The following is a 22810-nucleotide window of genomic DNA, read 5'->3' on the forward strand; positions in this document are numbered from 1 at the left end:
AAGCAAGAGAAAACATAAAAAAAAACAGCGGACCCCAAGTTTATCCCTGTCAAGTAAAACAAAAATCAAAATTGCTCTTTTGTTCGTTTGTTTTTTCCTTTTCACAATGTACTCTACAGTATGTGGCTTTCCTGCAGAGAGTAGTCCTGTCCTCTGCGTTTTATTTCTACCATAGACAGACATTGAGAATATGACAGCTCCTCCTGTAGCATTAGGCACTATCTGACAGGGAGGAAAGGAGAAGCGGAGCAAAGTGGTTGGTCTGAGTGGCTAAAGACTGAGAAAGATGAACCGTGGTGGCCTCTTTCTCTCCCCGTTTTGAGCCTGCGGGCCCATGCTGCAGCAGGAAGGTTAGGGATTCATCATTGACATCATTCAAGTGTGTGTGTGATCAGGGTGGCTGGCCCAGCGCTTGGCTAAATGGAAGACTAATGGGCAGAGGGAGCGAACCTGACGGCCTCTCAGGAGCCCTGTTCTCTCTCCCTCCACCTGCCATCCATCAGTTTTCCAGCTGATACTGGGAGATAGCTGTCCTACACTGGTGGGAGGGGGGCCGAGGGATCATGCAGGAGGGACAAAGGGGGGGGCACCAGCTGGCTGGAGACAGGGACGCAGCTACTGCACGCCATTAGGAGCATACAGTGTTTAGCGGCCTTTCTCATTCACAGACTGAGGCAGAGAGGAGCCTGTCTGTTTGGGTCAGGATGATACCTCGAACGATGATCAGACCTAAGGTTCTCGAAGAAGATCTTCATCATCTTCTGAGCTAATTAGAATGTATTTATTATCCTACGCCAGAAAGGATGATAGAGACCAAAATGACTGGCAGTACCAGAGAACGCAAAGGCTGGCCTTGGGACCATCATAATGAACATTGAAGCTTAAGTAAGCAGATTTGAACATTGCGTCTCATTGTCAGTATAAAAGACATAATGGTGTCCATAATGTGAGGGTTAAGCTTTTTTTCTTCCACTGTGAAGGCTTCAGAGGAACCTTTTTACATAATCATTGGCTCTGCTTTTTCTCTGTGAGACAGGGGACACCAGGGAAAGAAAAGCTATTGAAATGGCTTTTGAAAGTCCTTTTATATAAACTCAGATTAGAGTTCTTTTAAAACAGATGTCACCTTGAGGGCAAAGAAACGAGATTATGGATTTTTTTTGTATTTGATCACCTCTCTACTGTGTCCTTTACTATGGCAAAGCATCAGAACCCTCCAGGTAAAATGGCCCTTAGATTGAATAACAGTAAATAGAACAGGTATCCCTAGAAGATTAGTGTTTATTGCACCATTGCGAATAAAATAGGGAACAAATCTAGATCAAAATAATTAGAGTTCAATTTGAAATGCTGGTACATATGTGGAAAACCAAAGCATTCCATTATCTGAGAATTTAAAGGGACAGTTCACTCCAAAATGAAAAATGCATGTTTCCTCTTACCTGTGGTGTATGAACCTTTTTCTTTTTTACTATCTCTATTCTAGAGTGTGGTCTTCTAATTTGAGAGCATTACTAGATCAGCTTCAGTCTGACATGTGGGCTGCTTCTGTGTGCTTGTCAAACATCTGCTCTCAGAATTCTTCTGATCTTGGATTTTGTGTGCAACAACCATGCCAAAATCCCCCAATCAATAGAATCCCATGTTTAGTATTGACCCATGACATAATCCCTTCCTCGTTGTGAATGCATTCTTAATGGGTGGTTGACATTTAACCTACGCTGGCTACTAATACTGGTCCTAACTTTTTTGGGACGTGGTGATTCAACCATGGCCACACACTCATTATCAGCTGCACACAGAGAGCTATCCATTAATGCTAGCTAAAACTAAGCAGTCTGCCCCTTCTTAACCTTTTAAGCTCCGAGGCCCCTATATAGGTTGAATTTTACACATGATAGTTAAACTGTGTAAAACATTACAATAATCATGAGCAAATATATTCATGTTACACATCAAATTAAACAAGAGAACCTTAATTAGTCAGCCATTTCAACACAATTTAAACACCAACTAAAATAATGATTAAAATATCATAATCATAATTTAGTCAGCCCACTCGGCATGTTTCCGGAACTAGCAACCCGTAGCTCGGTGCTATCAGAAAAAAGCAGGTGGCAAAAAGATAATTCCACACAGATTCCAAATATATTCACTGAATCCCTCTGCTCCAAAGCATCACCAAGATATGAACCAAAGAACACAGCAACATGAATCACTTTATCTCTTTACATTCAGCAAATGCTGCCTACCTTTGTTGATTAGAAAAAGAAAAACACATTTCCTCCAGTAAATCCACACTGATATAAGTGTAGTGAACACCATAAGTAATATACAAGTGAAATATAAGGTTTGGTATATGAGAAAATTCAAATGGCACAGATGGCACAGATTTTGGAGACCTCGCCTGAATTCTCTCTGTACTAAACCCTCTCTAACTTTGTTCTGCTTCACTTTTTCAAAGTCAAACTTTGCAGAGAGACTGTTTACATATTGTGCTATGATTTGGGAGAGCTTTAGACCTTCGTGGGGCATAATTTCAAAGATATAAGATTTTTTTTATAGGCGGACCTGAAACTTCTATTTTTGCTGTTTCAATCTTTATTTACTCTTAACCAGTAACATATATACTAATATTTACACATCTGAACAAAAGCTCAAATGGGATGCCTTTATTATAACAACAAACTTATTCAAATAGCCCTTGTGGTTGTAGAGATACACCCTTTTTAATGTGGGTATGTTATTTCGAGCAGAATCCTAAAAAATACCTTGTTTTTCGCCATGGGGCTTAAAAGGTACATCCGTGGTCTGCCCACGTTACGATATCTACCTCTATGTAACTATAATTTAGTCTTGTAGTTTCTTTCCTTTTTCTCTTTTAAGCTTAAAGATACTTATGTTGAAAGTGCCCGATTGTCAGTCTCAGCTAACGACAGCTTGATGCACAGATAACATTTCTTTGTATCGCTCAGCCATGGGGGGTTTTGTAGGTGAAGGTCTCGGTGCCGTGGTATATAATGTTATTGATTTTCAGTGGTATTTCTGTTGACTACTGCTGTAGCATGCTCATGTTATAATCAAAATAGTGAGTTGCCTAGTTCTGGAGATAATTGCCATAGAGATGTGGGCTGCTGGAATGTTTAAAGGCTGCGATTTTTCTTGTTTAATTGGATTTCATTACAAGATGTTTATTAATAGTTTTCTTTTACAAAAACAGTATGCAATGGTGTGAATCTGCACAGGCCTCACGATTAGATCACGATTCACACATCAACAATCTAAATGCGCAACAAAAACAAAACATAAATCCTTTTGCTGCGCATTACAAGTATATTGTGATCGACAAAACAAAAGTTGTTCACTTTGCAGCTCTAAGACAGGTGACCTACTGAATGCCTAATATTGGTAGCCAGCAGACTGCCCAGGGTTTGAGTGTTCAAAGCTCCACTCTCAGTGAAACAGCAACAACGACGAGAGGAGAGAAAGAGGAAAGAGGAGAGAAACTAGCAAGACAATAAATGGCAGCAAAACACAGTAACGACTCTCACTGAGCTGAAATGAAACTAAACTCCCGATTATACTGTCACTGCATCCATCCAGAATCATCCACCACTGCATTGCGATACATTTTAGAACTAATACATTGTTCTAAAGAACAACTCAATGGTATAATAAACATAATGCTAATGACAAACCAGGGCAAGAAGATGTCAAAGACCGGCAGGGGGGGAACATATTGTTGAACTCTAAAAACAGTTTCACATGAACACACCTGAGCTTTTAACTTGCAGTAATGAGCTCAAGCCTATATTCCTGTATTACTCTGTTTAGGCCCAGCTCCCAATTTTACCATTGGCAACAGGTCTGAGTATGTTTGCTAAAATTGGCTCAGATGTAGTTTTGTGCAGGTATGTATCCGTAGCCTGGGTCCAGACTCCAGACCCTTGAGTCTGCTCCCCTTCCACCAAATTCAAATTGACTGATTAAACCTGCCGTGTCACAGTTAACAAGTGTTGACCAACAACAAGCACAGTGGGGGACAAATCATAAACCAATCAGCGCAAGGAGTGGGACAGACAAGCTGTTGTGAAGCACTGTCAGCTAGGCGTTTGAACCGATGAGGAAAAACAACAACAATGGAGACCACTACAGAAGACACTGATGCTGTTATCGAGGCTGTTCTAGTGAGATTACAAGTATTGAACAGCTATTTGCTTTGTTGTCTGAAAACATTATTATTTACCTCTTTCTCAACCCGTTATTTTGTAGCAGTATGAATCTGGCATAGATCTTTTGTCCGTGGCATCTTTGTTGGCGTATCACGGACCGCCACCTCTCTACAATACATTGTGAATCTTTAACCCTGACAAGTAACGTAAAACATTCAAACACATCCTCCAGAATAGACATTAAGTCTATGTGTCTATGAGACTTACCCCAACATCTCTGAATCATTCACTCAATGGCACTCATTCAAGTTTGGGCCCCTTGATTAAAAAATTCATTTGACATATTTTAATATTGCAGGATAGTTCTATTTTTTTTTACTTTCTCTTTTAACTTGCTCCAACGACGGCACAAAGTATGTTGTCATGGTAAAACATGACCTGTCGACTTTAATGACTTTAGATTTAGGCGGATACGTTGGTCTCTCGTGATTGGTTAGTGGAAATCAAACCCTCCAACCCCCTTGTCAGACTGAATGCAGGTGTTAAGTGTTAAGAGTTGACAATTCTTTACAATATTAGGAAAGCATGTTGAGGCCTATAGTTGCAGAATACAATGTCTTTGGTACACTCTAGTCAATCCAGTAATGATACATTATGTTTTTAGTGACCTGGTGAGATTACCTAACCTAATAGGTATTTTTATCACCTAAAAATATAGTATATACTTGCTCATCATCTGCCATTTGGGCCTGTAATCATCAGCCTGTTTATTTTGGATGGACAGATTCAGCCGCTTCTTGATCCAGTCATATGACATGGCTTTAAAAGTGTACAACTAGAAAATATTTGCATTTGCAGGTTTAGTATTTGCCTGACCTTTGATACCTTGAATAGGCTATTTAGTCTAAATTAAATGGCAAGTCTGAAAAAAAAATCCTGAATCCAACTTTTCCCCCTTTTTAATTTGAGTGAAAGGGAATTGAAAGACTATTCGGTAGAAACAGATCTCCTCCCTGATTATGTTTGTGTTTGACGTATTACACATACGTTGATTATACACGTATACACGTATACGTTGATTAAACACGTATTTTTGTTTTATTGTTTTTATTTTTGTGTTTGACGTATTACAAATACGTTTATAATCGTGTGTTTGTGTTATTGTTTTCTTGCTTTATTTAAGCATATTTTAATTTTTGAACTCTGCGGAGAAAAAAGAAAAGAGGGGCGGGGTGAGGCCAGTGACAGCCGGCCACATCAGGAGCCCGAGAGTCGGCCGCACCGGGAGGCGAAGACCGTTTGCCCGCCGTTGTTAGGCCGGTAATGGGCTCGGTCTTCAGACCGCTTGCCCGCCACCGTTTGGCCGTCGGTAACAGCCTCCTTCGCGTCTTCGTTTTCAAAATACTAAATGATATGAATGTGTTCAGAACATTTCTGCTTTCCAAACATCTTAACTGTACTGGTCATACAGAAATGTTGTAATATGTCAAACACAATGTACTGTTACAGTAAAGATGTTCTGATCAAACGTAATTGGGAATGCGTATTAGTTCTGGGGGAACGTAATTTTTAGGAGACAGGGTTGCACGGATACCATACCACAAAATGGAATTCCCAAAACCTTAAATCAAAAAGCTGTTTGTGTGTACATATTCCACCACTTGTACCCATGCATTGTTGGTGCTGTAGTCGTTTATGAGAGTTAATAGAAGTTAAGAGGGGATAGTAGGTGTAAAATTGCCAACGTACACATTCAAAACTGATAAGTTTCCTCATGTGATACCTGCCTCCCACTGGTTCTCACCCGTCAGACTCCCTTCACATATTCTCTCCCTCACCTCTTCCTGGTTTTCAGTGTACCATCTTGTATGGCAGTGGCTCTTGACACTTTTGTGTTCTGTAGCTGTTAAAATGCAAATTTCACAGGATTCAGCTTTCCTGTTCTGTCGGCAATTTACTGTGTGACGTCCCCATCTCCTTGCTGCTGAGCAGAGGACGCGAGTGTCAGCTATATCCATCCTCCTGAGCCTTGGTAAAATGCCACAATATATTTTTGCACAAACTGCAGCACTTCTCTCACTGCAATGGAACACAATGTTGACATTGTTTGTACATCTGATGCAGGTGTTTTAAGCTGGTGTCAGCTCGTCAGCCTTGCTGCACAGATAGCAGAGATAGCTTAAGATACCCTTTCCTCAACATTGTGTGGAGGTGATTTCAAACGCCATTTTACATTTTAAATAAAATTCAAACCAAGCAAGTCTCATAAAGGCAGATGTTTGATGGAGTATTCATGTCACACTGTGTTGTAATGTGACATGAGCATTATGCTTGGCACCTTGCCTCCTTTAGATATTATACGAGAAGGGCACATTGCTCTCTTGCTGCTCTAAAGTTTGTGGATTTGCAGAATTTATTAGACGTGCAGCAAACAGTAAAGTGTTTGCTCATTGCAAATGTACTGATCACATCTGTTCCGAACAGAAAAATCTCTTCTGTGGTCTTTCCTTCAACTGTGGGGAAGAGTGTTATTTGCAGACATTTGCCACACACAAGCTCTACGAACACCTCACTTACTTCCTGTAGTTCAAAGTTTCCACTTTAAAGAATTTAATTCAAGACAATTCAGCGGCAACAACATCGCCACTTTGTATACAAGTGGCATTAATTGTTATAGTCTCATTAACTCACAGTGTATGCCGAGCAAACAGCTTTAGCTAAGATTAAATGAAGCATACTGCAAATGTGCACTTAGCAGTGAGTAGAAAGAGTGTGTGTGGGAGTGTGTGTCTTTGTGGGTGTTCTGTACAATGGATTGGCTTAAGGGTGCTTACAGACAAGTGGAAATAGTAGTGAGAAAGATGTGAGGATGAACAATTAGGAGAGAATATAGAATGGAAATCAGAGAAACAGACGGAAAGAGATGGAAATTAAACAGCATTCCTCCTCTTTCCTTTTCTTTCCTTCATCCTTCACATCCTCAGCCTCATCATGCCACTGAGTAATCAGAGACAGATGGTCATAAATCAGCCTCTTTAATATCACACCCCTGTCAATGGAATAACTAGCCGTGAAATAAGCATCAGCTAATGCACATCCTTAATCCACATAGAACATGACACCCACTTACTAACGGGCATGGCCTACTGACACTATTCAGCATTAACTGCTCCTGCTACATACAGTATGGCAGGAGACTGATGAAGAGGTCAAAGTGACTCACTGAGATGTACTGTAGGCTGCTGAGAAGAGCTGTCTGTCATAAGAATGCCAGACGGGTTTGCATTGGGTTTGGTGTCTTTGGAGCTGGACATCTTATGATTGTGTGTTTGTGCACATGCATGTTGATGGGGATGGTGCATGTCCACCTGTCTCTGTCCTCTATCACATTGTACATGCATGTAGTCCTTTATGGTTGCATCAGCAAAGACATTGAATTATTCATGAAGCACATTTTAGCAATCAGTAGGGGTATAAAGATGAAACGATACATGGCGAAAAATCGATACAAGAGTCTTAGATACAGCTACATCGATACAAAAATCTGAATCCAATTCGCTATAGCGTAGTTTGGCGGTCCAGGCTATGCATAGCTGTGACCCGCCAGGAACCAGAGTGGAAGAAATAGAGGTTGTGAACCCGAAACAAAACAAGTCAGCTTGCTCATTCAATCTATCTACGTCAGAAAAAAGAGGTCTTCAGGAATTGTTTCAAGTAAGCAAGTTGTAATTGTTGTTCAATGCTGTTCAGAGATCAGGACAAGCATTTGCACATTATAGGAATATCCAGGAAGAAGCCAACAGCGGAAACAGCTGAGAGTAAAATGTCCACTATGTGAGAATTTATTCGGCAAAAGGCCTCTCTATTATCCATCCAGCGCATCAACTATTTGACAAAGGCAAAAATGTAAGACGTTTTTTCCATACAGCTTCTCTACTGTGATACTATTCTGTCACATCATCAGATCAGATGAAAGTCACGCAACAGTTAAAACTAGATTTTGAGCAGAAACAAACTAATAAAACGTCTCCATAAAAGGTTGAAGTTGTTTGCAAACATCTTATTTACTGATCGAATATTCATTTTGCAATCTATGTGTTGTCATCTTACAGTTAGTAGGCTAATTAGAATATTCACTCTTGTTTTGTTCTCCACCAGCTCTTAAAAGAAATAAAATATGTTTAAAAAAAGTACAAAACCAAAACGGTTCACTAGTCAAGGGTGAGCAAAACAAATCTGTCTTCCCTGTTAAAAATAAACAAATCACTGTATATCCGTCAAAATTATTTATTTGCTGTAACTTCCGTGTTTACACTTCCCAAAATACCTTGCAAAAACCTTCTTATCGGTAAAAGAGAGGCCCATGTACTGTGGTTCAGGCTGCTGCTGCTGCTGTCTCTTCCTCTTTCATGGTGGAATTATCTCTTCATAGGCCGAGAAAGAAAGAAGCCTGTGTTCTTTGCTGCCAGGCTTTTACGTGAAATATGTACAATTTTAAGATGCTTGACTGGGGAAAGACACAGAATATATGTGTCTATATGTAGCTTTCCTCGCTTTACACTCACACCGTGCGTATGTGTGTGTGTGTGTGTTAGCGTGAGAAACCTGAAGGACACATGTCCCTGCGGGATAGCAAAGAGCCTTGTGCCTTCAGAGCTCTAGGGCTGCTGCTCTGACAGGTGAGAAGCTCCCCTCAGCGCTATGACCACATATACTGCACAGGCCAAGGACACAATTTCCACTGCCCGCTTCAATACAGTGTCACCTGGCCTGTTATAGGCTGTGTCACTTGTCAATCACAGCTGAGTAATGTATTGCCAAGTGCACAGGCAAGGGCAAAATCAGCTGTGGTGATAATTAGCTCTGCAGAAGACCTTTGAGTAATAACAGCGGTCGTCACACCCTACTGTAATTATGTTATTAGTCAGGAATTGTCTGTACTACTAATACTGTTTGCTTCAGGCAGCAGGGGTGGAGTGTAGGGGGCAGTGATCATTGGTCCTCATGCAATGTGGTCTGCAGTCAGAACCATACACCATAAAGAAGTCTGAATAAACACTCAGTTAATGGTCCACAGGTTATCCCTCATAGTGGAACATTGCAACTGTGAATTGCAGTCTGTTATATGCAGCTGGCATCTAATTAGTGACATTTTATCAAAATATTAGTCTGTATGACAGCCAACACAGTCCAGTATTACATTATTTTTAGGAAAAAGTTTATTCGTGCTGCAGCAGGCGTAAATCACCCCAAAAATAAGGACAATAGCCCAAAACAGAAACAACATAATATTGGTGTTCCTGATAAAGTCGTAGTGTTTTCAAGATAAAGTTTTGTCATTAAAAGATATGCTCTCCCAATTCTACAAATACACTACAATCTGGAATTGATTATCATTACTTTGATAAAAACTTCAGAAACTCAAGATCCACTTATTATTAATTCTCACATCATGACAACAGCAGAGCAAACAACTACCAATGAAGACCACGGAAAGTGATTAAAATCTCCAGAATTGTCTGCGAGTTAAAGCTGCACTTGTGTTTATATATTAACAGTGGATCAAATGACTGCATGTAATGTGTAAGTGGTCGCTCATACAGAGGTACACACAGATAATTATCACACAAAGCAGCTTCCCTCTGCTTTACACTGTTTTACCGTCTTTTAGGTCATTGTTCTGGTATCACAGCCCACAGCAGCCTCATGGCTCTCATTAGCGTGTGTTTCTGTTAAACCAACTGCATGCTAACTGCCAAAGAGCAGAAAGGCAAAGCAAGCAACTATGTGATGAAGATAGCATTAAGTGATTTAAGAATACACGGTCAAAAATGAACTTTAGTGCTTCATTATGAAACCAGACAGATGCAAACAAACCTCATAACAAAACCCAGTCTTGTGTTCACACATTAAATCTCTAGGTGAAGACAATGTCCTCTACCCACTTAATTCACCACGTAAACAAGTAAGTCAGATGACGGATTTTTTGAAATTCAGGTGCCAATTTTCCAGATACGAATTGAGTCTTTAATAGACTGCAATGCTTTCTCACTGTACTGTATTAGGCCGTTAGTTTCTCTCCGTGGTTTTGCATGATTAGAAAAGTTGTGTCGTTGCATTAGCTGCCTTCTAATCCCATTTGCTTTGTGGTCGCAAACAAGGTGCCAGCAGAGCCACTCAGCTGAAGGCACAGGGAATCCATCCATTTTTTTCTTCACAGAGCAGTCCTAATTCCATTGACATTACTGACTGGCTTAATGGATTTTACCTGGTGAGCCTGCAAATTGAATATTTTAGGGCATATGAACCCTTTCGGAGTAACTGAAGAGAAAGGGTACCATTTTCATTTTGTGATGATTTGGTAACGAGACGGTGATATACTGGAGATTACAATCTATTTCTTGAGTTCAATTTGATTCGTCTTCGGTAAAGACACTGTCCCTCTTGTCCTGTGGTTTGGGCTTTTAGCTCCCTCAAGCCATTTGATGTTCTTACCCACTGCTTTTTGTTACTGGAACACACACTCACACACACTCTCTTACACTCACATGCAGCACATACACATAACTACATCCTTTTGTACACCTCAGACCTACTCGGCTCCAGGCTGGTCTTTCTGTGAGGAGTCAAACCCTTTGCTGTGTCATCTCATTGAGCGTCTGAGATTGTTATTGTTTTATCTCTCGGTGTGTTGATCTCGCTGTGTCGATCTCGCCGTGCGAGGTGGACGGCCGCCCTTCCCCTGCTCTCTCTGTAAAGGTCAGTGAGCTGCGGATGAAGTTGTGTCGATCAGATGAGTGCCACACACTGACAGCTAATTTTCATCAAAGCAACTGTGAGCGAGGGGGGCCGAGATGCAGGACGCCCCGAGGCTCCTCGCTTCTCTGAGGATTCTCCACTACTTATCGAGCTACTGACTCACTTTGTGGAGATATGGCCCTGCAGTCTGCTTCGATCCAGAGTCTACTAGCGCAATGAAATGTTGAAATTCACATGTAACAGGAGCTTATAAGGATATAGAGAGAATTTTGTGATAAAACATTTTTATTTAGAAAACAGTATCGTCTGATCTGCCAACACCAGCCTTTGCTCCTCTCTGTTAATTGTAATTAATTGTAATTGCTTTGCATTGAAAACTATTTTGTGAGCATTAGAGTAAGCCATGCCGGGAGCAGTTTACTGCTGCAGGCTGTTTATTACCTCATAGTGTGCTTGTGTGTGAACCTGCTCGTCTCCGTGTGAACTGCTGGGTGCCTCGGTTGGGCTTATTTTACTCTCTGAATGTGACTGCACATGCATGTGCGTACGCGCGAGTGTGGAAACGCATGCCTTTCCATTCATGTTTAGGTATGCATGAGCAGATGGGTGCGGGTGTGTATCAGAGATTCCCAGCACGTGCAGGGCATTAGTTCCCTGTTCGCAGGCTATATCCTCATGTCGTTGAAGCGGTATCGGTTGCCTCTGCCACAACACAAAGCTCATCTTTTAGCAACCCCCTTGCGAAGGGGAGACATGGGGGCCGAGTGGGGGTTAATGGGATGTGTGAAAGACGACAGGAAGCTCTTGGCTGGTGTGAATAACCCAGGCATCTGGAGGAAGGTTAAGAAGCCAACACCATGCTGTGTTATCCCTGAAGGACCGAGTTCCCTCTGCACCCACCGAGTCTGTACTATGATGGCATCACATCAGTGTGTCAGTAAGGTCTCTTTTTGTCAGTGACCATCACCCTCTTAATGGGCACCGGCTGTATTAATACTGTTTTGCTGTTGTAGTTCTGAGAGCTTGCAGTTGGAAGCAATTTGGCTATTTTCTCAGACAGAATGCAACAATAGAGTGTGCAAAAGGCTGGACAATACTACCTTACTTTGTTTTTTGTCAAACTCTTCATCACATGAGTTAACAATGGAAAACTATTGTACAGTAGCTCTAAAAGCAATGAGATGACTCAGTGACGTGTTTGGATAAGGAAAATGTAGAAGCAGGAGGGATATTTCTTTTAATAATTGAGTTCTCCTTAAAATCATCTGAAGTATTTTGAATCTCCAGCTTTACAGTAATGTCCCTTTGACCAACCCACCATATGAAACCAGAGATGAGACATCAATGTGTGAGCAGCGGAGACAAAGCCTTGAATCTAGTTTCTCATTTACTAACCATTTCCTCTGGGCATGCAACTATTTATTTCCCCTATTTTCACAAAACTGGAAATGAAATGAAAAGGAGCAAAAACAGGGAGAGAAAAAGGAAAACAAGTGTGTGTTAATCTCTATTGCCAAAGGCAGCATTGTGACATTATCTCTTCGTCACAGCTTAACAGAGGCCTGCTCCTATGGGTTTCTGCGTTTGTTTGAGGGTGCGTGTGAAAACATGTGGAAGCCATACGTGCACGAGTACATATGTGCATGTATGTATTTGTATATTTGTGTGCGTTTGTGTGTGGACGAGCACATTTTCCTGTTTCCTGTGAGCGGCTAGTGTAAATTCTGAGCGCATTTGCTGTTGTGCTCAAAATGATCTGTGTGTGTGTGTGTGTGTGTGTGTGTGTTTACACACAGACGTTCATCTGCAGATTAGCTGCCTGCCTGCCCCAATGCCAAAGAGTGGAAATATAGACTTTTCAGTGGCCTTTGTTCAGCCCCACTACCTGCTCATCCAAATCAGTTCCTCTGAAAATAACATCCTATTGTTAGACGAAACTGCAATTCACAGGCTAGAGGAGCTATTTCACAAACCCTCAAGCTAACTAACTGCACTGATTCATGTTGCAATAATAAAAAGAGACATTCATTTTGTAAAATTTAATTTGTGTCCGGCTTGATTGAAAAACATATCTGTTAAAGTGTAAATATTTCATAAGTCTTAAATTATCTCCCATCCGATTTTTATTAAATGTTTCTATTTTTCTCAGCCTCTTTTTTCCCCTGGCCTGCATTCATGGTTTTTCCCCTCTCGCTGTGCTCTTGAATGTCGTGAAAATCCAATTAGGTGGACACATTCTGCGAGAACACCACAAATCTGCGCTCCATGATAGCAATCATACGAATTCTTTAAATGGGATTTCCGATGCTCCCCTCTGGTTGTACACACCGTGTCTACACAAATGATAGAGTAATTGGCAAACAGATCTCGACACAAAATGTGTTTCCTCTCTCTTTTATGGCCACTCAGCATAACAATGGATGCTTCTGTAATCTCTGCTGTGTGATTTAGAAATGAAAAGCCAATGAAATGTGTCTCCTGGCATGTGGGGAAATGACTGCGACTGTAGGTAGAGCCTCTTACCAGCACCAGTGGCTCACCTATTGACACTTGCCTTATATATTGCGTTGTTTTAAAATATGGCTGTCTATATGCTGTAATAAATGTTATTATTTCTAAATGATTCCTTATCATTCATGTTGACATTATGTAGCATACAAAGAAGGAGAAAATGAATAATTCATACAAAGAGAAAAGGCTGATGTGAGGCTGATAGAATGAGTATATCATGTTTACCATGCTGATCGCCAACAGATAGTGAAAGTCTGGCCCTGCCTCATGCTTATATTAGTTTTCATAAAGGGACATAACACGTTAGGTCAGTGTATTATATTTAAATCAATCTGTTGTTGTCCTATTAACATTTTATGATAATTTCACGTAGCCTGTACGCCTACAAGAGGTGCTCATTCTGTATTCATGTAATGTATAGTATCTGTTTTCCTTCTGTTGAATGATCAAGATGAACAGAACGACACATTGATTTACCTGCAGTGCGCAGTCAGCCTCTGCTCTAACCTGCCTCACTGTTTTTCTATAAACCTAAACTCCCACATATGACATTATCTGCAGCAAGTTATTTCCCTTACCCATATTACCATACTATTTAGAATGCTAAAAATATATTTTGCATGTCACAATACATAGCCATGTCAAATGAAATATGTCAAAAATACCAGAATATCCTGCATCTATAGGCAGACTTTACAGAATGCAAGCCAGCATGGTTTTCTGGCTATGAACCACAACCCTCTGCTCAGTGGATATATGAGCAAGAGGGTTTAAAGTGCAATGTAATGACAAAGTAGTATGTTCCATTTAAATGCAACATGGAACAGTATGTGTTGTGTCAGGTCAGCTGCAGTACATACTAAAAGTAAAAAGAAAAAGTAGTCTACTTAAACACAGCGGTGATTTGAGCTAAATGCTAACACTAGCATGCACATATGTTCACCATGGTAATGTTGACAAGTGGATGCTAACCAGGTATATCATACTTACTATATTCACCATCATGCTAGTGCATGTTGTTATTTGCTAAGTAGCACAAAACACTCATGGGAATGTTTCTAGTGTTGGTATTGGGCAAGATGATGGCCCCAGATGGAAAGTTCAGGTACCACCAAAAATATTTCATCCTTAGGGAAACATGAATGTCTGCACCAAATGTCAGGGCAATCCATGACACGTTTCATTCCAAATCACACATGTCAACCTCGGGATGGAGCTGGAGAAAAAGTCACTTATTTGCGTAATCTGCACCATCCCCTGCAGGACATCAAGGCACAAGGCACTTCCTCCACCATTCTCAATCTTTGGAAAAACATTGAGCCCCACACAAACAAAAGTGGTGGACAAACGCAACATTTCCTTCCTTGTAGCTAACGTTGCTACCTAACTCGCATACATTAATCAGCAAGCAGGCACACCCCCTAGCTCAATACTGTCTAATCACTTGGTGGGGTAGGACTATCAATAATACTACAATGTATTAACACAGGACCCATTGCACTCTCAGACACACACAGACATCAAATCAGTACAACAAATCATTGAAAATACTTGTATTTCTTCTTTTTACGACTTTGCAAAAGTTTTTATGTACATTGCGGAAATAAAATAAGTATTTTTTGATGTGTCACTTCGGAGTGTAGGCGTTTGGCTTGATTTATTTTTTGTCTGCCACTATGTATGTGTCTGTTTCCGATGTCTGCTCCTGCAGCAGTTATGGTCTGTGAAGCAGCATGACTTGCAGATGAGCGCGGTGCTTTACACTGTTCCATTAGCCGTCAACCACAAACCATCACAAAGTGATGTCCTCCTGCTGTCTCTCCACCATTCCCCCCACTCTGCAGCTTCTCTCTTCCCCCATGCCCCACTGAGCTGTTGCATTCCCTGCACACTGTTTATGTAGGTGGGATGGCACAATAAAACAGGAAAGGCTTTCTCGGGCTGATTGTGGATGTATATGGTCCTCAGGGGAGTCAGTGGAGAGAAATGGTCAGAATAGGTCATGAAACCCTGTGATGCATGTGAGCCAGGAGCAGACCAACAGAGCTAGATGGAAGCGAGCCACAGCGGTAACTGAAGTGCAGTCAGGGCCGCAGGACACAGACCACTGGTTGGGGACTCCCATTGTCGTCCAGCCGCAACCTTATTGGATTTCTCTGGAAATGTTTATTCCTTTCACTGTCCCACTGAGGAGGAGCTCTCACTTATCTCATCACTATTTATTAAGGGAGCCCCTGTAGAGTCCAAACATACAATCATGTGTGAGGGTATATGGACAGCAGGGGCAGGGGAGAGAGACAGGGGTAAGAAAAAAAAAGAATAAGAAGATAAAATGGCACAATAATCTGGATTGGACTGCTCTGCGGTCTCTGATTGCCTCTGCACTACCTGCATTCACTCTTTGTTCTGCACAGTTTTGCTCGGACATACTATAGTGCCAATGAATACTCGTCAGGTTATTTTATGATTTCTGACAGTTTAAAAAGTTGTTACCCCTCGTCTCTCTGTGCACTGGTGTCTCGAAACGTCCCCTCTAGTTGTGTAATACTTGGTATTCAGAACGTCCAATCTTAATTGTAGCTCACAGGAGACCTATTCAGAGAAAAAGGAGAGCCCAGGTGTATTGATATAAAGTGTTCCCTCCTCCTTCATTTTCAATGGGGGTGTCAGCTTGTTAAACTTTGAGGTGAGTTCTACACAATTGTTATCTGGCTTGCCCTCGACTTCACTCCTTATTTGTGTCCTGGAATGCCTCCCAACAGAGTGATACAGTTTAGTTGTAGAAACTGGAGCACAAGACCGCAACATTGAGGAAAACATACAAAAATACAGCTCCCTGAATCATTGATCATGCACTTTTTACGTTATATAAGACGCTTATAATAGCAACAAGGGCAACATGGCTCGAGGTATGTCATGTCATTTAGTTAAAGGGTCTTTGGGTCATTATACCACGTTGGTCCAGACGGAATGTACTACTGGATGGAAGGCTATGACCGCTTGTGCAGACATTCATGGTCCAGAAACAATGACTCATGACTTTGGTGTTATCCTGTATTTTCCTTAAGCACCACCATGAATTTTTACGTGCGATGTCTCTAAAACTATTTGATAGATTACCATGACCTTTTGTTCAGACATTCACTCAGGATGATTTGTAAGTAATTTGGTGTTCATCCTATATGCACCATCATGAGGTCAAATTTCCAAGTTGTGCAATAACTTGGTTTGTGATGAAATAGCTGTCAAACTAATGACGTTCCCACCAGCCTCAGTTCATGTTAGCATGCTCCCATGCTTAACTATGAGGGCGGACATAGTAAACATTATACCTGCTCAACACCGCCATGTGAGCATTGTCATTGTGATCATGTTGCATTGTGAGCATGTCCATTTTAGGATTCAGTTCAAAGTAGCTAAATGCCACAAAGAAGAAATATTGTTCACACTCTCAAAATCTTACTTATGTAAATATACAGTAGGACTATAAGCAGCAAATTGTAATTAAAGTAAGTACTCATTATGGAAAATGGCTCCACTCCAAGTGTTGCATTTAATATATAACTAGAAAATTTCACAAGAAATTTTGAAAGTGTGGCTACTACTGCCGTAAGACGTCGCAATATATATACATTACCGGTAGTGAGATGTGCTATTGAGGTACATTATTTATTTATATATATATATACATATATATATATATTAATTCTTTGCATAAATATGATCAAAAGTCAAGAGTCTGAGTGCACGTGACCGTTTTACCATGTGCACGCGCGCGCACCTATGTGTGGATTGGATATATATATATATGCCAACATTAGCTGAGAGGGCTTGATGGTGTAAATATGAATGGGACAGCACTTTGCTGCAACATATCACGTGATTACATAACACAATATTGTGTACAACTGTCTATTTATTTTCTATTTAATACAATAATCCTCATTTTAGCTTTATGTTAAGATACACTTAAATCATGGGGCTTTTATGTTGAAAGGGAAGACAGAGAGACAGACAGGTAGACATAAAAGCCCTGCCTGTCACAGCTTGATTGATTGGCTAATTGGTAGCAGCTGTGACACTGTCACAGAGCAGGAGACTGGACTGTGGATTTAATGAGAAAACAACCTTTCAAACTATTGTATTTAACAGACAACCGTGGATCCCATCACGAAAATAACGCAATCATGAAAAGCACAAGACTTCTGAGAACGTTTCCGTGTACTTAAATATTTGTAAGGATTTATAAATGAGAGCGTCAATTCAGTTTGTAAAGTGCTCACGTTTCCGTCATGAGAGAAAATTGTGGTCTGATTTAACATGGAGGTTGATGGAGCAGTTGGCCGAACTTCATGTCGCTTTCAGGCTTGCTGACAAAACAGTATACATTTGTTGGATTCCACAACGCATGTGTACCACAAGCACAATATTTCCAACATTTTCATATATAAATTATGCCTCAAAAGTCAATATTGTGGAATGAATGGCAAAATACAAATACAAAAAGGTTCGTTAGGACACAGCTACTCGTGCTCTAGCGATGACATCACAGCTCTAACCTTCCCCATACACACCCATTGTAAACTCTGAAATGGTTCCCACATTTTCCTAAACTTGAACAATAATTGCATGAAAACTGTGCTAGCTATCAAAAAATGCCCAATTGGGCAAATAAACTCCAGACTTTTGTCAACGTTTTAAACTTTAAATCATTTCTCTACTATAAATTATGGCGAGTCACTGTGGGCACAAAGATGTATGTTTTTTTGCTCTCTTCAGTCCGAAACCCCAGTCAAGTGAATGGGACAATTTCTCGCCGTTTTTCGCACTTTTCGACTTTTCGGCCGGTCGAATCTCTAAGAAAAGTCATAGCACACGATTCCCGATCAGGCCGCACGTTTTGATGTATTTTTTACGCATGTGCTGGCAACGCTGTGGGAGGAGATACGCGGCAAAGTTTTTGTGGGAATATGATTATTAAGCCCGAGCAATACTATGAAGTGCGCTTTGCTGCAGGGGTCTATGACCCTGCAGCTGAAGCCACACTTAATAACTGTGTGCATCACCACTTGAGCAGCATCTCAAGCCGGTAAAGTTTATTTTGTCCCGCCCCAGTTTCATAATGAACCAAAAATATTTGTTTGGATGAATGCTATTTAACCTGCAGGAGACTGGCTGGTTACAATGCCAAATTGACCATATAGTCAATAAAAGACACTTCAAACATACTCAGTAAGCTTGGATATGGTCTGTGTAGTAATGACTGTCTCCCCTCTGAGACTTCACTGTGTTTAAAACATTCTGAAGCTTCACTGGTAACCACTGATAGACATCCTGATCACTGAAGTGTAAAGAAACCAGATACAAGGCCCCGCTGCTCCCGTTGGGGCCCGAATGAGCTCTTTGTGTTACAGTTGTATGCACTGCCAGTAAGTTCCTCCTCAGCACTTCCTTTCACCCTGGCTTGAATAGAGGAGCTTCCATTTAGTGGGACAAAAATATACCCTTGGACTGACACTGTAAGATATTTTGTGATGTCCTGTGTAGTTCAGTATTTGTTAAGTGTTGCTATTCACTTTTAGCCACTTCTCATCCATTTATTCCAGTTGAAGTGGACAATTTAGGTGATTTTCTGATTTTCCAAATTTTTTGAGTTTAGTAAGCTTGTTCTTGTTGCTTTCAGAGGATGAAAGGGAGAATACATATTGCATTTTAGAAACTACACTACACTGTGAACATTGGGGATTATTGAGGGGGCAAATATATAATATCTTATGGTTCCTACTTATACTACTGTAGTAGGAAAGTTCAGTAGCCTCTATTTGTATTTGGTATCAAACAATGTTTATTAATTTTATTTCAGTAATTCATTTATTTGTATTAATTTTCATTATTTTCATTGTTATAACAACTAGTGCAAACTTTCTCCCTCTTAAACTACGTCAGCTGCTCTGACCGTGTAGTAATGATGTGGGTTGTTTTACATTAAGAGTTAGTTAAATGCCCGGGACGTCTCATACAGACGCCAAAGGGTTCTCAAGGGCGTCCGTTCAAACGAGAGTCGCCGACCAAGCGTGCCTTCTTCTGCCGATTTTGACAACATTCTCATTGTGTTCCATAATGTTCATCCGTACAAGCACAGGGTACTGGTCAAAGCATGGATTTCCCCTGGAGATAAAGCTACAGCTAAAAAAAAACTTGCCCACAGTCACCTACATTGTGAGAGTATCTCGAACAGAGACCCGAAAAAAGTGTACATGGCTTATTGCAGCAGTACAACTGTCTTGCACAGACACTTCCAATAGTGAAAACATCCAGGTATATAGGTAAATAGGTAAAACAGATGTTTCTTCAACGCCCCCATTATAATCATCATTTCTGCCGGTATGATAAAGTAATGTTACTATATTTTCTGTTTATTGTTCTGTTCACGCTATTTATGAGTGATAAGATGGCCTAAACATAAACATTTCACACTGTTGTTACAGTCTGTAGATTATTTCAATTATTTCCCTTGCCCCACACTGATGCAAAAATAGAATTCCAGTGATTAAATAAAGCCATATCGTGACCCTTTTAAGTGCTTAAGTAGAAATACAGATTCTCCAGTTCAGGGAAAGGGCTGCTTTGACATACAGTGATACATTAATCTATGTGTCACAACCATCCTTTTGTATTTTCTGTTCAGACCTCTGACACGTAAGGTATATTATCTTGTTACATTTGTTGATGAAGTTGACTGAATAAAATATTAAAATATTAAACAGACACGTTTTCAATATCTATTTTTGGTCAATTCAATGTTATATTATACAATCTTAAGAATAACCGATAATTTAATGAATAGATAAACTGACAGATAAAACAGCCCTACTCCTTACTACACAACTATAAACACACGATGTTCTAATATCAATAAACCATAATGTTTTAACTGTCAGCCTCTGGTCAGGGGCATTACATCAAAGTAATCACACCTGTGGCACCATTTCCTGCACACATATTATGCTGCCCGCCCAAACATGCACCCTCTTTCTGTTGACTGCACAGAAACCACCTTCACTGCTGAGTTATGATGAATGGTTCAAGGTTGGATTTAATTAATAAATCAAATATTTGTTGGCGTTGTCAGGTGGAACAGTCACCTCACAGTTCACCCTCACGTCACACACGTTGTGAATGAAGGCGAAGACTGTTCGGGGTCCTATGAAAGGACGGAAATATTGTGTAGTGTGACCATAAGTCTAAATATCTGATGTGGCAAAATCTGTAAATGTGTCTAGGCCTTCATTCATAGACACACAACAGAGAGGGAAGCAGCTGGCAAAAAAGATATCAAATCATATTTGGAAGACTGCAAAGCACACTTACCCAAACACATTCAGACTGTCCCTCAGATGTAGTGTTTATCTTCATTCTTATAGAAAGGGAAAGCATACCCTTTGTCATATTACCTATTTCTACTTCGCATATAATCCTCATCACGACATGACATTACATCAAAGAAAAGAAGCATGACTGGAGAGGGCAGATGTGTTCATTGGTATACAGACAAGCAATCACAAAGTGCATGGTAGAGTGGAGCAACACATTCAAGATGAAAGCAAAGTCCTATTTTTGGTCTCATCTGCCAACCTTGTATGGATTGGATAGGGAACATTATTCTCTTATAATGTAGTATTTTCTTCAATCCTGGAACTTTGCTGTCACCCTCAAACAAAAACACACTGTTCACATGTTATGGAACATTAGTCTTAATATATTTGATGTCAAGACTTTCACCCAGATCACATATTTACAATATGGGTTACATGTATAAGAGATTTTCATTTAGTTTTGTATTTTTTTTTCTTCTCATTTTTCTCCTTTGTAGTCGACTGAGCCAAGGATATTGATGTTCTAATTTTGCCGCAGTCAAAGACACCTTTTCATAATGTCCTTTTCCAGATTGCGAGACGGGGTGAATGTATAACTGAGAGAGGTAAAGGAGGAAGAGGAGTGGCATATTGGGATGGTCATATCCCTCTTATACAGCACCCTTTTTGGCAAACAGCACATTCACTATGGATGGCAGATCCCAAAGTATGAGAGAGTTCCTTTATATTAGCTCATTTTAGCAAACAAATAGATTTTAGCAAAGATCTACAAAAACACACTCAGACTGTTTCGGATGTATTAACTGCTCATTAAAAAGCAGGTGGTTGCTGTGTTTCGTTTACTTGATTGACCAGTAGAACAGGTGAGATAACACACATGTTTAAATACAGCCAATTGTCCTAGCTGTTATCAAAAAAAAGACAACAGCTGGGACATCTTTTGAAGACAAGACAGTGCAGGAAACCATCTGGATAATGTACTGCTCGAGTGAAAAATGGCAGAAAAATAATTGTCTGTCTGGACGCAGCTGCCACGCATGGATCAGCTGGATACGTCCAATGACTCACTGAAATTAGGATATTGTTGGTAACAGAAGCAGGATCTCTCAGCCTAATACGTTCTTAAGCGCGTCTTTTTTTCTCCACAGAGTGAAGTTGAAAGAAGGATTGACGTTTCTTGGGGCTCGTCCCAGCAATCCCACTCAGTGGATAGTTAGCCAGGATGTGAGGAGCGAAGGTCACCGAGTGGTGACCCTCCACTGCCGCAGGAAGGAATCCGGATACGATCAGCAAAGGTGAGCACAGAAATTACATCACTATAAGGAGTATACACCAAAAATACACCAGGAACTGACAGTTTTGGTCACGTGGGGGAAGCACAACAAAACACAACATTTAGGACTACATACTGCCCTTTTTTGTGAGTATGCATAGCTTTTTTTTGTCACAAACAGCTGCAGGCTGCCAACAACATTCATGGGAGCCATGAGAGTTAATCCAAACATTAAAGTTTAGGACCATAACGTCACAACAATGATCTCCACAGAGATGAATGGAACTACAGAACTGGTTGATAATTCTCGGTGGGTTTATCATAACTGGTGACCCGTTTCACGTGACACGGTAATGTTTTCCATTGTTTTTGGTCTCCTATACAGGCCTCTGTCTTCACATTTAGTTGACACAGCAGATGTAATGCATTTGTTGTTTAAATGGTCTGACTTTTGTAGTATTTGTTTTTTACATTGTATGCACAAAACAAATCATTAGAAAAAACAGATTTTGATCCTGTAATTAAGAATTACTTGATCGCACACAGCTGCTACAAATTGTCATCCTCTCACTCTTGTGATACTCAACCATCGAGCCCCATCACGAAGACTGAGTGGCGGTTCAATCTCATAAAACGTTTACATTTTTCTTAGAAATTGCTTTCAGGGATACTTTTTTGCAAGAGATACATAGGACCTGATATGTAGAGTGTGAGTGTAT

General features: G+C 40.5%; 1 protein-coding gene across 1 annotated transcript in view; it reads left to right on the forward strand.

Moving 5' to 3' along the window:
* Nucleotides 1-22810, forward strand: part of LOC306740530 (transmembrane protein 132C) — a gene marked incomplete at both ends in the record, with an annotated part of 127356 nt that overhangs the window by 38980 nt on the left and 65566 nt on the right. The window contains one exon of the mRNA XM_079222713.1: nt 21967-22113. Coding sequence (XP_079078839.1) covers nt 21967-22113 — 147 coding nt within the window. The remainder of the gene's footprint in view (nt 1-21966; nt 22114-22810) is intronic.

Source organism: Taurulus bubalis, assembly GCF_910589615.1.
Source record: "Taurulus bubalis genome assembly, chromosome: 8".
In the NCBI taxonomy this organism is placed as follows: Eukaryota; Metazoa; Chordata; class Actinopteri; order Perciformes; family Cottidae; genus Taurulus; species Taurulus bubalis.